The sequence below is a fragment of the Falco biarmicus genome, chromosome 11 (assembly GCF_023638135.1).
Source record: "Falco biarmicus isolate bFalBia1 chromosome 11, bFalBia1.pri, whole genome shotgun sequence".
In the NCBI taxonomy this organism is placed as follows: Eukaryota; Metazoa; Chordata; class Aves; order Falconiformes; family Falconidae; genus Falco; species Falco biarmicus.
In genome coordinates this window covers 12,886,596-12,902,521 of record NC_079298.1, presented here as the reverse complement: position 1 = coordinate 12,902,521, position 15,926 = coordinate 12,886,596, and the positions used below count along the sequence as shown (strand labels likewise).

General features: G+C 54.0%; 1 protein-coding gene across 1 annotated transcript; it reads right to left on the bottom strand.

Annotated features, from left to right (window-relative positions):
• Window positions 1-3,979: 3,979 nt before the first annotated feature.
• FAAH (fatty acid amide hydrolase) lies at window positions 3,980-13,951 on the bottom strand. Its single transcript, XM_056356171.1, has 15 exons — window positions 13,748-13,951; window positions 12,535-12,648; window positions 11,673-11,816; window positions 11,188-11,321; window positions 9,935-10,141; window positions 9,465-9,505; window positions 8,771-8,895; window positions 8,440-8,565; window positions 7,256-7,353; window positions 6,762-6,861; window positions 6,418-6,458; window positions 5,561-5,600; window positions 4,895-5,003; window positions 4,414-4,559; window positions 3,980-4,325 (listed from the first exon to the last, which is right to left on the bottom strand). The coding sequence occupies exons 1-15, from the start codon at window positions 13,913-13,915 to the stop codon at window positions 4,197-4,199; spliced, it is 1,722 nt and encodes a 573-aa protein (XP_056212146.1). The 5' UTR covers window positions 13,916-13,951; the 3' UTR covers window positions 3,980-4,196.
• Window positions 13,952-15,926: the final 1,975 nt, after the last annotated feature.

Here is a 15,926-nt window from a genome sequence, read left to right as displayed (position 1 = left end):
ATGTGAACATGTACCAACTTTACGATAGCAGGTGTGACAGCACTGGTACAGGCCACATGCCTGGGGTGGCTACAGACAGAGTTCAGGGCCCTGTTCCTCCAGGGTAACTGACTGGTCTGTATTTTCTGGGTGTCAGGGTCAACTGAGAGATCCTAGGACCTGAGCCCGAAAGACACGATCAGATTGCAGAAGCAGAGAGCTAATGGCAAAAGGCGATGATTTCTTAGGTCAGTGGCTGTTAAATCAGGCTCCCTAATTAAAGGTGTGGATCTGCCAAGATCTCAGTTTGTTGTGGGGCAAATGGAGACACGGGATTGCCTCTGAGCCTTACCTCTTCGTCAAAGGGGATGGGAGGGGGGTCCAGCTGGCATGCCTTGCAGAGCAGTGCCTTCATGCAGAGGGCCAGGCTGTCCGCATCTCTTGCCATCAGCCCCAGCGTCCCCGTCTCTGTAAGCACAAAGGTCCTGTTGCTGCCGGCGGATGGGCTGGTGCTTTCTCGTTGTTACTGGTAGGGACTCAGCATGGAAGAGTTTCAGTTGTGCCGGAGAAGAGGCATTGAGGAATGAGTGTAAGGTGCAAGAAGTAAGCAAGGATCCCAGCAGGGACAATCAGCGGGTCTCAGAGCAGAGGCAACTGACCAAGGCTGACCTTCTGGGCTAGGCTTCTGCAGGCACAAGGCCACGCACGAGAAGCAAGGACTGCAGCGTTCCTGCCAACAGCAACACTGCCTGGCAGCAGCTGAAGCCAACAGAGTCTCCTGGAAACATCTTCAGCAAAACATCCCAGGCTTTGGGGAGGCACATCTCAGATTTCTCACTGCTATGCATTGCATTGCCTGAACGGGTATTGCTTCGGTTCTGCTCGGCTTCAGCTAACACTTGCCACCATCCAGAACAGAATAAACGGTGCAAAAAGGTAATAGCACAAGGCAAGCCCTGGTGTAACAGATTGCCGGTTTCGCAATTTGCAAAATAAAGCACGTTTGCTGTCATTTCAGCAGTAGGAGATGTAAGCAGGAAAGTTTGACAGCAGTAACACATCATCTGGATGGGTTTACTTGATTTCATTCCTGTGATGGGAGGAACCACACCCAGATTGCTAGGAGCTTAATGGGAGAAGCAGATTAGCAGCAGCTCTTGCTGTAAGGCACCATGCGGAGTTGCAGATGTCCTATTTGCCCACAGTCAGCATTTAGGAGGGCAAAAGGTCCTGTGAAGACTTGACACTTTCCAGGCTAGGAAGACTTCCATGGTCTGTAAGCTGCTAGGTGATACAGACAGTTTTTATCTCCTTCCACTGGTGCATCTAATTCCTCATCTGTGCACAAACCAACTCAGAGAAACAGAAAACTCTTACAAGCAAAGAAAGGACTGGAAAACACCTGAAAAGGAGATGACCCTGTATATTTCCTTTCAGCTTCCCGGCCAGGGCTATTAAAACCTGAATAAATCTTTGCTGTTTTAACAGATGGAGGTCATCACATGTTGTTAACAGAGCCCTTCCACAAGGGAACAGGCAGGTTAGGGTGCTAGCTTAAACCTGGAGGAAACCATGGACACTGTTGCAAAGTTTGATGCACTGTGGGGGACACTTTGCAGTCTCCACGGTGGGTGGAAGAAGACAACAGATGCTGAGATGTACCTGATCCTGTTGCCTGTGGGTTTGAGGCCGCACAACCCACAGAAGCTGAACAGCAGGCGGGTGCTGCCAGCTACATCCGACCCGATGCCCAGGATGGAGTCTCCTGTGATCGGAGCTCCCTCCTTTCCCAAGGAGACAGAAGTACCTCACTCACCTGCTGATCTTCTCCCCAGCTACGACTGCAGCAACCTTATCTTCAGCCAGATGCTGAACCCTCTCAACCACCAGAAGAGGATGAAGGTGCAAGCAGGACACAGTGACTTTAGGATGGCAGCATGGAAGGAGCTATATGAAGATGCCTTCAAGGAGTACGACTGCTTTGTGTCATTTTCAAGCCAAGCCCCTTTGAAAAGCCTTTTGGCAACCCAGATCAGAGGGTCAGCACTTTTGGGAAATCCCCTTTGATGGGCTGAGCTCTACCTGCTCTCCAGTGTCTAAGCCGTCCTCCAGCCAGCACAATGCAAAGAGGTGGACCACATCACCTCACCAGCCCCAGGAGCTGCCCCTTGCCATGGGTGCTCCCCACCCATGGGACTGTCCTGTGGCTTAGTGTGGAAAGGAGGGGCTGAAAAAATTAAGCATCTTTCAAACCTTGAGGGTCTGCAAGCCCATGGGGAAGTAACAGGGAATGCTTCTGAAAATTCACTGCCAAGATGCAAGGCAACATTGCTATATCTGGAGAGATGCTGGCTCTGCTCCAGGCAGTAGAATAGCAGAGTTTATAGGGAGGCTACATCCAGGGTAATCATTGCTCTCCGGCAGAGAGATCTTGTTTGGGGACCGAAAGCCAGCGATCGTGCTGCTGTCGTGTTACCTTGTGTGTCACGCCCCATGGGATTATTCCTGTAGCAGCAGGGAGGATAGCTCGGGGCAGCAAGACCTGGTAGAGAAATTGGTTGCTGACTGGAAAGGTGAGGAGGATCCTCTCTGTTCGACCAGGACAGAGAGCAAGAAGAGCCAAACAACTCAATGTGGATGTCACCAAGCTCTCCCTGCTGACCATGGGGATGTGGTCTTCATCACCCCGTCCCAGCTTTAAGTTTCAGTGCTGCCATTCACACCAACCTCCCCCTGTCCAGGCCGGGCTGGGAGCAGCCTGCAGCTAGCCCTTTGTGGCAACCTCAACTCCCTAAAGCCACACAGCAGCTTTGGCCCAGCTCACTGGAGATCTTTGCTCAGGGCTTCCCATGAGGCATTTTTACTGGTTCAGGTCCACTGATGTCTCCTTTGGTTGGGGCTCCTGCACCCTGCTCTCCGTGTTGGGGCGGTGGCAGTTTAACAGAGCGAGGCAGTGCTTGGTGGTGTCGCCTCTCCCAGACAAGCTCCTCCAGGGTTGAATTTTAAAATGCAAATATATCAACCCTGACCAGCATTTTCTGTGTGGGCAGGGAGCACCAGCAGCTGCTGAAAAAACCCCACCCAAGCTCTTCTGCGGCTTGCCTTTACATAGCATTCAGTCCTGGGATGCTTGGAGCTCCCTTCCTTTTTTCAAAGCCTGCTGATACGAGAACCAGGGTCCTGGGAGCTGCTTTCTCCTAGGCTGGGATAAACCTCTCCGCCCAGCCCTTGAAAGAGGCCCCCAGCTTTTGCACGACTCTTTACGTTAAAAAACCAAACATAAATCCTGCCAGAGCTTTGTTACAATCTGCTTGCAACATTGCCGCATTGGGAAAATGCTTTTGCATTGTGGCATCCCTTTCTGGAGTGCTTTCTGAAACCTGCCCGCAGCAGCCGGTGCTGCCAATCCTGGTGTCAGCGCTGCCAGCAGCTGGAAAACCTGGCACAGCCCCCTCTGCCACACACGGGGGGGGGGGGGGGGGGGGGGGGGGGGCATGCAGGGCAGGCTGCCCAGCTGGCTATCCGACCCTGGCACGCTGCTTTACACATGCAATACCATGAGCTGAAAAACTTTGAACATCTGCTCTGAGGAAAGCAGGAGTGGGTGTGTGAAGGAGACGGGAGTTAATGATCACCCCGGACTCCCCCGCCCATGGCATGCAGGGTGCCAGCCGCCCTGTGTGGTGGGAAGCAGTCCAGCTCCCTCCCTGTGTGCCAGGCTCTGCAGCCAGGCTCAGCTTTGACCTCGGATTGCTGGTCTGCAGCAGGGAAAACACCAGATTTCATCCTCAGGGAGCTGAATACAGAGGGGAAAATCCCTTTTCCTAAAGCACTCCAAGCAGGAGCCTGAACACCTCAGACAAAACCAGTCCCCGTGCCTCAGTTTCCCCACGTGTAACAGAAAGACCCTGTTCTTGCACTTCCCTGAGGGAAGTTGGAAGGGTTATTAAAACCACCACCCCACCCCCCGCCCAACAAACACTGACTTCAAATACCAGACTTTCCGATAACAAAAAATACTGTATTAGGGCAATGACTGGACGTGCTCCACCGCTGCAGAGCTCGCCTCGCTTTCCCCTTGTGCCCCAAAGCCAGCAGCCAGCCCAGCCACCAGCACATCCTCACGGAGGGGAACAAGAGTCCTGCGGGCGAGTCACCCCAAGGGATGACCTGCGTTGATGTTAGCTGGCATCCTGCTCCAGGCGAGCCCCGGGGAGTCAGACGAGCCCGTCTGTCTTCAGGACGAGGGTCTCCACCTCCTTCATGAACCTGAGGCACAGCTCCTCCTGCCACGGCAAGGCCACACACTGCACAGCCACTGGCAGCCCCACGCTGCCGTGAAAAGCCTGTGGCACAGAGAGGGGAGTGGGCAGGGAGATGTCTGGGCGAAGGGATGGGGATGCCTGTGCCCCTGGGGAGCCTGGCACCACTCACCTTTGCCAGGGTCCGGTCCCACCAGTCCCGAAAGTACCCCTGGTAGCCCTTCAGCTCATCCTCATCCTCGTCTGTCACTAACGTGACTGGGACCACGCCGGTGGGGAAGTCCAAGATGTTGTAGAGCATGGTGTAGCTGACTGCCACTGGGGGAGAGGGGGAGCTTGCAGTGCCAGCCCGCTGCAGGGAAAGCCTTCACCCCCTCTGCATACGCCAGCTTCCAGCTAATGGGGCGCCTGCACTGGGGACTCCAGGGCTGCAGGATGGAAACCTGCCCCTTGGCTCCCACATGCTCTGGGGGGGTTGTTCTGGGTGTACCCCACCAGCTGGGGCTGCAGCTGCCCCAAGAGCCGAGCTCTTCCCACGGCTGGCCGGTGCCTTGGGGACGCGAGGGGAAGAGGCGGCAGGCTTTGCACCGCTACCGGTGGGGTGCTGCAGCAGCAGCACGCGGGAGCCCAAGGTCCCCTCTCGGCAGTCCTACCTGAGAGCTTCCCAGGGTAGCCGATGCCAAGAGCCGGGCCCAGCATGGGACAAAGCATGACGTCCAGGTTCAGCTTTTTCCATTGGGCGATGAACTGGTGGCAGAACTCCTGACGGGGAAACGCACTGGTGGTCAGTGGGGTGGACACACTGCCCCATGGCTGCTGGCTGAGGCTCTCCTTGGGTGCCTTCACCACCAGCAGCCATCAGGCTACAACAAGCCTGACCCCACTAAAACGCAGCGACCCTTTGCTGCTCGGCCAACAGCCCTCCCAGTGCACAAAGCACCCTCTGCCCTGCTGAAGCTGGCGGTGGGGAAAGATTTGAGTGCAGGGGCACATGGCAAGCCAGGGCACGGGCACGGGTCTTGAGGGAACCAGAATGGGAATAATGGCAGGTCTGCTGCAGCTGATGGCCTACATCTTTGAGTGTAGGAGTAAAAAATTCAGGTCTGATTCAGGATCATGAATGTTTCTATCTGTCATTCTAACCTTTAAACATGCTACGAATTTGTACATCCAAGTGAGATCTGTTGAGTGGTGATGTATATTGCTACCTCACATCACCAGTGACTCGATCATCTCCCAACCTTGGAGGGGACTGAATCTGCCTCTTCCCAGAGAGAAATAAAACAGAAAATATCTAACTCCAAATTGCAATACTTTACCTCAATTTCATGTTGAAGACTCCATACTTCATCCACTGTACTGAAAAAGGAAACAAAACCGATGAAAGGCATCACGAGGCGCTGCAAAGAGCAGCTTTAGGGGCAGGGCAGAGCATCAAAAAGCACAAGTTAGCTCTGCTCCTGGGGCTGCAGCCAAGGGAAGACTTTGCCAAAGTCCTGGTTTTCCTCTGAAGGGCTGGGGGTCTTATTTCTGCTTCTGCCCATGATGGAGGGCTGAAGACTACAGGTGCAGTACTGCTTTGGCCTGACAAGTGTCCAGCCCTGTTACTGCAGCTGTGCTGAGAAGGTGCAAGCCCAGGCACATCGCTTCTCAAAGGCCAAGCTGTGTGAGGTGGACTGATCCTTTGATGTGGGGACAGACACCCTGCCTTGGAGGAACAGCACGAAACACACCCTGTCTGCTATGGGATTTGAGTCCTTTCTCACCACTAACTGCTCAACGCTGACATCGCAGCAAGGAAGAGCAAGCCTCCTTCCCTGTGCCTTTACCTTCTGCCTGTCTGATGGGGTCTCTACCTCATGGCATGATGCATGCATTAATCAGTGCTGAAGCCAACACCGTATTTCACTCCCACAAGCTTCATCCAGTTCCTAAGCCAGAGGCTGTGAGCCCCTGCCCTCACTCCTGTCCCCAGTACTGGAACAGTTGGCCAAACCCTGCAGGGTTATGGTGTTGACATAACCTGCTCTCAGTTTGCTCCCACCCTTGTGTTTTCTGCCCTGTATTTTCTCAGACGCATGCAGCTGGGGCAGTGCCCCCAATGTAGCAAACACTGCTGCTCTCCAAAAGAGAAACCCAAATCTTCACACATTTGCTTAGGCTCAGATTTACTCACTTTGCTCTCATACTTCTTAAGATACTTGAAAATCGAGGCATCTGAGAAGGAGAAAGTAAAAGAAAGAAAATATTTCACATTAATCCTAGCCCTGTCCTCTGAAACAGCTCTGTCACAAACACAAACTGTTGACTCAGTGCTCTGGCAAGACTAGAGGATTTTCCTCAAAGTGGGAAGAGGATAAACAGAAATAGCATCATCACTCCAGTTTGAAGATGAGTCTAAGCACAGCTGTAAAGCAATGCCTAGAGACTTCTCAATGATAAAGCCTTACTGCAATGGGAAAGAAGTAATTTACCACCTATTGCTTAACTCCATCTATGCTAGAAAGAAATGGACCTTACGAAAGGTTTGGCAATCCAGGAGAGGACAGTTTTTAGCCAGTTTGGTGACTTCGCCAACCAGAATAACAGCCCCATGCTGCTTTTCTCCAGCTCCCCTTTGCTGAAAGAGAAAAGTGTGTTTAGCTGAGCAGTGTTAGGAAGCAATCACAGTAGATCAGCTTTCTGATGTTAGAGATGCCCTCTGAACAGCATCTCTAGGTGACAAAAAGAGGTTTACTCAATTGCAAAAAGAAGAATGGGCTCTTCCGATTCTCACAGTATTTATAGATATCAGCACCCAGTTTCCTTTCATCTGTCAAGGCTGGTAACAGTCCCAGAGACCCAAGGTTCAGCTGACTTGCTTGATGGTAAGCTCCCCAGGAAATCCCAGTGTCTATCAGCCACGATCTACATCCAGTAGATCTGCTGCCTGTACCTGGATGCTAGCCACACCCTAGGGGGGATTTTCAACAGAAAGGCACTGATCCCACCAGACCGTTCCAGGTTACACTTACAATTTCTTGAGAAAGGATGCACCCCCATCCGCAAACATTCCCCTGATGCAGAAGTCAAAGACCATGTGGTCCACATTCGTGAGTTCAAAGGGCACCAGCTGGAAGGACAACAGAAGAGGAGTCAGTGGCACAAGCAAGCCGCGTGGGAGAAGCCATCGAGGGCTGGCAACGAGCTAAGCTGGACTGAGGATTTCCTGACAAGCCCTCGGGACAGGGCCAAGCACCAGAGGCCACCACGTCCTCCCCATCCCATCCATCCTTCCCCCAAGGAAAGTTTTCCCTTTGAGGAATAACTGACAAGTCAAAAGATACAGCGTGGGCTTGGCCTCCCTGCTGTCCAAGCAGCCCCAAGGCACAAAGGTCCCCCCAAAACTGGCAGTGGGTGACAGAGAGCATGAGTCTGCGCTCCTCACTTCACTCCCGATCCTCGTGCAAGGTAAGGGGAAGGCGTGCAGCCATGACCACATCTCACAAGATGACTTGCTTAAATGGCAGAGAAGAGAAAGGAGACAACCTCTGCACAGCCCCCAGAAACCTGAGACCCTAGAAGTGGGTCTGGGTCAATAGGAGACGGCTTGGCTATGAAAGATCTGCTGTCTGCAACTGCCCTTCTATTTTCTCCTTAGCTCCTCGATTCCAGTAGATCTGTGTAACTGCTTGCCAGAGGATATGATGCAGAAGAGATTAAATTGGCTTGAGGATAGACTAAACAGACACTTGGACAAGAGCTCATCACAGGCACTGAAGAGAGATGGTCCATCGGGCTCAGGAAACACGCTGAGCTGACAGTAATCACACGCCACCAGGACTGTGAGCACTGCCTCAGGACCTGGGTTGTACAGCACGCAGCACAACGTGCATCTCAGCCGGGCTGGGAGTAAACACCCAACTACAGACAAGTCATACGGCAGCATGTCTGCTCCCCAGCACGTGTTATGGGTGGGTTCCCTTTTGTGTTCACCTAAAGAGCACTGAGGTCCTGCTGAGAGGATAAATCAAGTTGCAACATGAAAAATTCCTCTTTTTTCAGAAGCTGCTATCTACTTTCATCAAAGCTGAGAGAAGCTGAGTGGATTCCAGGCTCCCTTTCCTTGCCAAATTTTCAGGACGTTCACCCACGGGCCCCAAACAGTAGGAAGGAAGAATAGATGCAGCATGACCACTGGGTTCACACAACATCCTACCGTGTGGCCAGCATCCTCCAACAGCTTCTTCATCTCCCGAACTGCACGTCTCATGGCAGGGCTTGGCATGGTGAAGAAATCCGTTTCATAGTAGCCTATGTGGAGGGGCTGCGTGCTGCAATACACCTGCGGAGCAAGGGAGAGCGCCAGCTGGAAGGATGTCAGTGGTGTCAGGAGCCAGCAGTACACCCATGCCGCAGGCGAGCCTGGAAAGCAGCACTTTCTCTCGCCCACCCACAGGTTTTGGAGGGCTCCCATGACCCGCTGGTGTTTTCAGCCCAAGCAATGCCAGCTCTTCTTAGAGACCTTCGCCCCCTTTCAGGTGCTTTACCTCTTCGTTGAAGGGAAGGGGGGGCACCGTGCTGTCCAGGCTGAACATGTCCTCACACAGGAGCGCCCGCATGCACAGCGCCAGGCTCTCCACGTCTTTTGCCATTGGCCCCACGGCTGCGACCACTGGAAGAGACCAGAAGAAAGCATTCAAGCAGGGGGTCTTTCAAGGGCACATCCTGCAAAAGCAGAGCCTCTTGGCACACATTTTGACTTAGTCTAGTGTTGGCAACAGTTCCCCTTTGAGAACTGGGCTGGGGATACCTACAGGTGTCTTCCCACCAACAGGCCTATCGTTATGGACCCAGAATTGTTATCCATCAGCACGTGCCCTGATGTCTCCATTTCATGATTTATAAAATTAAACAAAAAGCTTTGTTGACCATGACAACAAGGACAACATAAGACACATCCTTTGACTGCTTATCCCACCTCCCATGAAGCAGTGGCAGACAGCAACCTGGGGGTTACAGGGTGTGTCGAGGTTTGTGTTACACAACCTGCTCCTCTTGGCTTCTACATACTCTGTTTTCTCAGGATTCATGGTATGGGGGTGGCTCTCTGAAAGAGTCCCTGAAAGGGAACCTGCTTCTCTCTCTCTCTCAATGTATTGGAGAAGGTCCACCATGACCAGCTGAGGGTCCTTCTCACCCCTGCCCTGCTGCCCTCCCTGGGGGACAACCATCAATTCCTACCTGCCTTCTGCCCCAGGACACTAGGAATTACTCCTTTTTTACTGCAAAGAAAAGAGACAAACAAAAATACAGCAGCTGAGTAGTTTTCGTTGAAGGAAAAGGCTTTAAGCAGTAGCAAGTAATGAGGAAAACACTGGCCTCCCTTTGCAGATGCAGAGGCTGGCAGAAGGCAGGGTCAAGGGGAAGCCCAAGAGAGACCCAACCTAGGCCAGAATGATTTATGCCCTGTCAGTCAGGAACAACCACCCCCTTCGCACGCAGATGGGGAGATTTCCCCGTCTCCGATTCTGGGGGAACCAATGCTTCCCTCCATACAGGCCCCAGAAAATGTCCAGGCAGCAGGGAGAAGTGAGCCCCTCCCGGTTCCTCCCAGTTCCCCCTTGCCCAAGGAGTAAGAGCATCCCAGCACAGCGGTCGGTAGGATGGTGGGTGGGTCTCACCCAGACACATCACTGCATTACTCTCAGTACCTGAGTCTGTTCCCGGTGGGTTTGAGTGCACAGATCCCACAGAAGGCAGCGGGGAAACGCAGGCTCCCTCCTACATCTGTCCCAAAGCCCAAGATGGATCCACCTCCTCCTACAAGTGCCCCTTCTCCACCAGAGGAGCCTCCGGGGCTTCTGGTGTAGAGTAGAGGGTTGAATGTCTGACCAAAGATTAAGTTCTTGCAGTCATAGCTGAAAAGAGAGATTGCAAATGAGAGGAGTGTAGATACCTGCTGCTGTGGACCCCAGTCACTACAAAAAGACCTTCAGAAGGTAATTAGATAATTTGCTAGTTGTTACATTGATATCATTTAGTCTAAGGGAGCTTCCCAAAGCTCCCATGAAGACCTCCAGCCTCTTCACAGCAGTCCCAGGACCTGATTCTCTTCAGCTCATTTCAGTGTCATCACGCCTGCCCCAGTAAGATCCTCTGGCAGCACAAATACATCAAGCCTCCTGGAAAGCCTCCCTGTTCGGGTGGTCCCAAGTGACACTGGACATCTAAAAGCAGGCCACCTGGAGCTGATCCAGGCCCCTCCTGTGAGGCAGCATTGCTATACCCCTGCTTTGGAACAGGCCAAACGCCAACTGCAGCAATCTCTGAACATTGGACTCTCCTAGGAACCAGTGCAAAATCCGATAATCTCTAGGGCAACCTCTCTGAGTGGCTTTTTGAACAACTTGGTCAGTCATTGTCGTGTCACCTTAAGGAAGGCATTTCGTACGGCCTGGGCAACAGTCCTCCATGGAGGAGCTTTGCCAGAGTTCACTTGGCAGGACACAGAGACACTAGCAGGGTGGCTGTCCGGCAGAGCACACCTGACCTCACCCTGCATCACTGACGTCAAGAGTGGTGTTGCCAGATACAACAGGAGGTTTGGGGGCAGGATAATTTAAGGTCGTTAGCTTAACTAGCTAACTAGCTTCCCCTTCCACGAATATGTGTTTGTATTGTTACAGTTAACAGGACCACCTCTGAGGGGTTAATTGGAAAAAAAAACACCAAACCAAACAGGTGATTTAAAACCACCCAGCACAGTACAGAAGGGCACTGATTTGTCTCCTTTTCTCCTCTTTTTTTCATTTGGAACTAAAGTTAATTTTTGTCCTTAGTGTAAATGTGTTTACTTTTTAAAGTTCAAAGTTAAAGACATAAAGGATGGGGACCAGGTGTTGTTATTTTAAAAGAACTGGGGAAATTAGAATTAGACCTGAGAGAAACACAAGTGCCCACCTACCTGATGAGGGACTGGGGAACATTGGTTTTGACAAACGGAATTGCCCCCTGTCTCCTGAGCACCTGCACCAACACGCTGTCCTCTGCCATGGGTTTATTGAGGTTTTTTATAAATCCTAATGTGGAATCATGACCCTGGAAACACAGGACAATAAGGTTTCCAAATGGAGGACTGCACTTCCCCCCTGCCTCCATACTTTTATTTTTATATATATATATATATATATGTATGTATGTAAGCAGGTGCATGCACCTCCAACAACCCACCCCCCACGCACATGTCGCACAGCGTATTGGCAGTAAATCTCACCAGCCTTTTCTGCTGGCTTATATGGCAGACAGGCAGCAAACCCCACCGCCTGCCAGGGCAGGCCAACCCACATCAGCTGTGACAAAGTCAAGCCCGATGCTGAGGTTAAACCTCCCCGTCGCCAAACTTCAAACCACGGGGATCTCAGAAGACACGCGGTATCGCACCGGCGGTACCTGGCAGTTGATGGAGTCTTTGATGCTGACAGGCACCCCGTAGAGCAAACCCAGCTTCCCCGCCAGCTTCGCTTTCCGGAGCTGGGTCTCACTCTCCTGCAGATACTCCGTGATGCAGTTGGTTTCGGTGGCGATTTGAAGGGCCTTGGGGAAACCCGACAAAGCCTGTGGGTGAGACACAGCCCGCCGCGCCGCACAACAGCCTTCTGTTTTGCAAAGGACATCTGCCTCTTCCCCCTCTTCCACCTCCCCATCCGAGTCGTTGGTATCAGGGCAGCCCTTTCTGCTCCTTTCAAAGGTATTTTCATGCCAAACTCCAAAACATTGTCCAGACACGGGGGACCACAGCACCAGCTGGTGTGTAACGAAGGGAGGCACTCAGCCCAGCAGAATACCAAAGGCTATTCTCTTGATTGAGCATCTGGGGTGGCATAAAATGGTAAGCCCAAAGTGTGAACCCAGGAGGTGATCAGAGCATCGTGGCAAAAGTAGAGAATGAAAGCGGACACCAAGCCTTTGGGGTTTACCAACCCATTTGGAGATAGAGGCAAGACAACAGCCATGCTCTGCAACTTCCCTGTAGCTATACCTGCCCCTTGGAAGGTACAGGCCCCCCTAGGAATGTATGGGTCTCCCCAGGTGCTGAGCTTGCTGCTCCAAACCAAGCTGCGAGCCATGGTAGCCAGATGCCCAGGTCCCCCCTCGCTCACAGAAAAGCACGGAAGGGCCCAGCACGAACCAGCGGGCAGTGACATCCCAGCAGCACATGAACCAGGTTTGAACCAGCGTTTGGGCTTCTCCCCCGAAAAACCAACCAGCCCCATCACGGGTGAGATGCTGCCCTACCACCCTTGCTCCTCACCTTGCCCACGTAGGAATAGAAGACGTGCTCTGGAGGAAGGGAGCCATCCCGGAGTTTCTTGGAGAGCTCCGGCAAAGGCAGAGAGAGGATGGAGACCATGCTCACGGAGGGGTGCTGCGGGAAAGATCCAACAGGCAATGGCACACCTCTGCCTCAGCTGGCGGGCTCCTCCGCTCCCCATGGCACCCACCGTAACCCCATCCAAAATAAAATATCTGCCAAGTGCAGCTTTTGCCTCGGGACCGCAATCCTGCTCCCCGGCAGCAGTGAGCTAGCCGGGCTTCCCACAGCCTCGCCATCCCCGCCAGACCAGGCTCACCACATCTAAGAGAAACCTTTTTCCTCTCCCAGGGGAGGTCTTGGCCAGGCCTGGGGGAACCACTGGGTGACCGCTCTCTGCTGAACCGCGACGGGAATTGGGGACACATTCATGGACATCGCTCCAGAACGGAATGGGACACGGTGCCCTTCTCGTGGCACCACCCAGATACCCAACAGGGAAGCGCCCAAGCCAGGGAGCCCCTTGGCTGAGAGCAGGGGTGGCATTTTGGGGCCAGCAAAGATTTCCTCACCACCTGATAAATACTATTGAGGGAAAAAACAAAACAAAACAAAACCAAAAAAAAACCAAACACCCAAAAAAAAGCTCCGAGCTTCCCCCTGCCCCAGGCTGGACTGTGGACCCCAGCCTGCCACAGCCCGCGCAGCCCCACGGGCTAGCAGGAGCACGGCGTGGGCCAGCCGGGTTTCAGGGCCGTGGGGCTCCCGCTATCCCCCCGCCTCGACCGAGGCGGCGGAAGGTACCGGGAAGCCCGAAGAACCGGGCCGGCCTTTGCGCGCTGGCGCCTGCGCCGCCCGTTATCCCCCGCCGCACCGGCCGCCCCCAGGAAGCGCTTCCGCCCCATCCAGCGCAGCGCTGCGCCGCCGCGGGAGGGGGGGGCGTGCATGCGCGTACAGATTTAGAAAGGAAAAAAAAAAAATACACCGAAACGCCTGTAGCTCCATACGAGGTGCCGGGATGGCGCCTGGCAGCCCGCTGCGCCCGGGCTGGGGCGGGGGGGGGGGGGAGGCTGCGGCGGGGGGCTGAGACGCCTCCGCCCGCCCGGCTCGCCGGGCGGGCGGAGGCGGCTCAGCCCCCCGCCGCAGCCTCCCCCCAAAAAAACCCCGTGGGGGGTGGGGGGTGGAGGGGAGAAGCGCGGCTTATGGCACCCACCTGCTCCCGAAAGCGCTGCACGGCCATCTGCATCTGCACCAGGCTGCGCTCCTGCCGCTGCCGCGCCTGCCTCACCTTCTTCCAGAGCCCCCGCCGGCGCCGCCATCGCAGCAGCAGCAGCAGCAGGCCGGCCGAGCCGCACAGCAAGGCGGGCAGCGGGACCCGCATGACGGAGCTGTCGCCCTCCCCCACACACACACACCCCCTCTAACCCCCGGGACCCGAGGGGACCGGCTGGCTGCCGCGGCGGCGGGCGAGCGGGCGGCCAAACCGGGGCAGGAGCGCCGGGGGAGGGCCGGGCTGGCTGCGGAGTGGCTTAACCGCTTCGCTGATTTGCGAGCGGGGAGAAGGAGGAGGAGATGTGGGAAGAGGAAAAGCTCCGGGATGAAAACTCAGCCCTCCCTGTGCTGGGTGGTCTCTCTCTGATATGGTTTATTTGCTTTGCCGTTCCCCAGGTGAGCTTTGATCCCCCTGTCAATTGTTCCACCTCCCTGGGTATGGCCTTGGCTCGGAGCATCAAAAAAAGCAGGGAGGGGGGTTATCCCAAAGACACCCGGCTCCCTTAACGTTTCCTGAAGCCAAGCAGCTGCGTGGGAAAAAGAAACGATAAATATCCCCGCCTAGGCCCGGCAGAGCCCCCTGCATCGCTGGCAGGTCGGGGTGTGCCTGTGCTTCGGGAAGTGCTGTGGCTTCCAACTCCACAGCCTGGCATCCCGGTGCAGGTAGGGGAGTGCTTGCCAGGGCCTTGCACTTGGTCTTGAGGGAAAGTCCAAAATAATTTGTCGCCAGCCCCACGTGGGGTTTGCCCTTAAAAAACTTTCACTGCTTGCAAAAGTTCATCAGCCATCAAGACAGCCAGTTTAGATGCTGCCCACAGGACTCTGGAAAACCTGTTGGGAAGGATTTGGGATGTCCTCTCTCCCTCCCTGCCTCCCAGCAGGACGAGCTGTGCCCAAGCCACCCCTGGGTGGGTGCTGAGCTACAAAATGTGATGGAGTTACATACCTCCAGCCCTGATTTTGCTGGCATTATTTCTCAGGCCACTGGCTTTACTTCAACCGTGTGTACACAGCATCCTGGTGCTCGTTGCTGAAGGGTGGTAAAGCCTTGGATATACTCAGTCCTCACTGAACTTGTGGCCTATAGCTTCTTGCTCTGTATTTGGGGATGAGCAGCTCCCTGTTATCTGGGTCAAGGAAATGACAAGCAAGAGCAGCCTTTTTTCCCCACTTTTTTTTTTTCCTTATTTTTTTCTCCCCCCCCCTTTCAGACTGTGGGGCTCAGAGGATTACACAGTAATGCAAGCTGCCAAGGGCACTGCAGTTGTACACATGCAGACTACTCGGGGCACAAGGAACTGCAAGGGTGGTGGGGGTGTCCTTGCAAGTGAGCCAGGAGTATAGAATCCACTCAGAGTTGGGGAGAGCAGGTGCTGTGATCCCTGCCTGCTCCTTTCTTTCTCACGCTGGAGGCTTCACGCTCTCCTCCACTGCATTGGTCTCACCCTATGGCAGCACAATACCAAAACAGGGCTGTTTCTCTGCATGGTGTGAAACCAGGTGCATTTGAAGTCTTCTAACAAGAGAACAAGAAAGGTGGTGAAGTTTGGAGAAACAGAAGTGAAAAACTAGTTCTGGTGGAAGACAAACTTACTTCTCCAACCCTCTTCCCCCTAGTTTAAACCCTGCTTAAAATCTCTCATGCAAGAATAATTTCCAACTTCTGCGGTTCAGCTTGGCAAAACCAAGAAAACAGAATATGACATTTATGCCTAGAGCACCTGTGCCTCTAGGAGCTGCTGCTGGAGACACCACACACACCCCCCCCCTCCTTCTCCCCTCTCCTGGGCAAGTGTATGGGGGTGAATAAACAGTGTTGAGGCATCAGGCAGGACAGTGGCAAGGCTTGGATCCCTGCTGGAGCCAGCCAGCTCCAGGAAATTAACCCAGGACATGGGAAACCCCAGAATGCAGTGGGTCTCTTCTGTGACCCACCTCCATGCAGAGACGGGCCAGCAGATGGGAGAGGGCAGAGAACAGGGGGGTTCCAGCATAGGCAGGTAGTGGCTGGGGACACCCTGTCCAGGAGGATGTGCCTGGGACCACCAGAAGTAAAATGGGTCTGGCCTTGCTCCCTGTGGGCCGGGGTGGGGGGCCAGCTGCTGGCTTGTGGAGCGAGC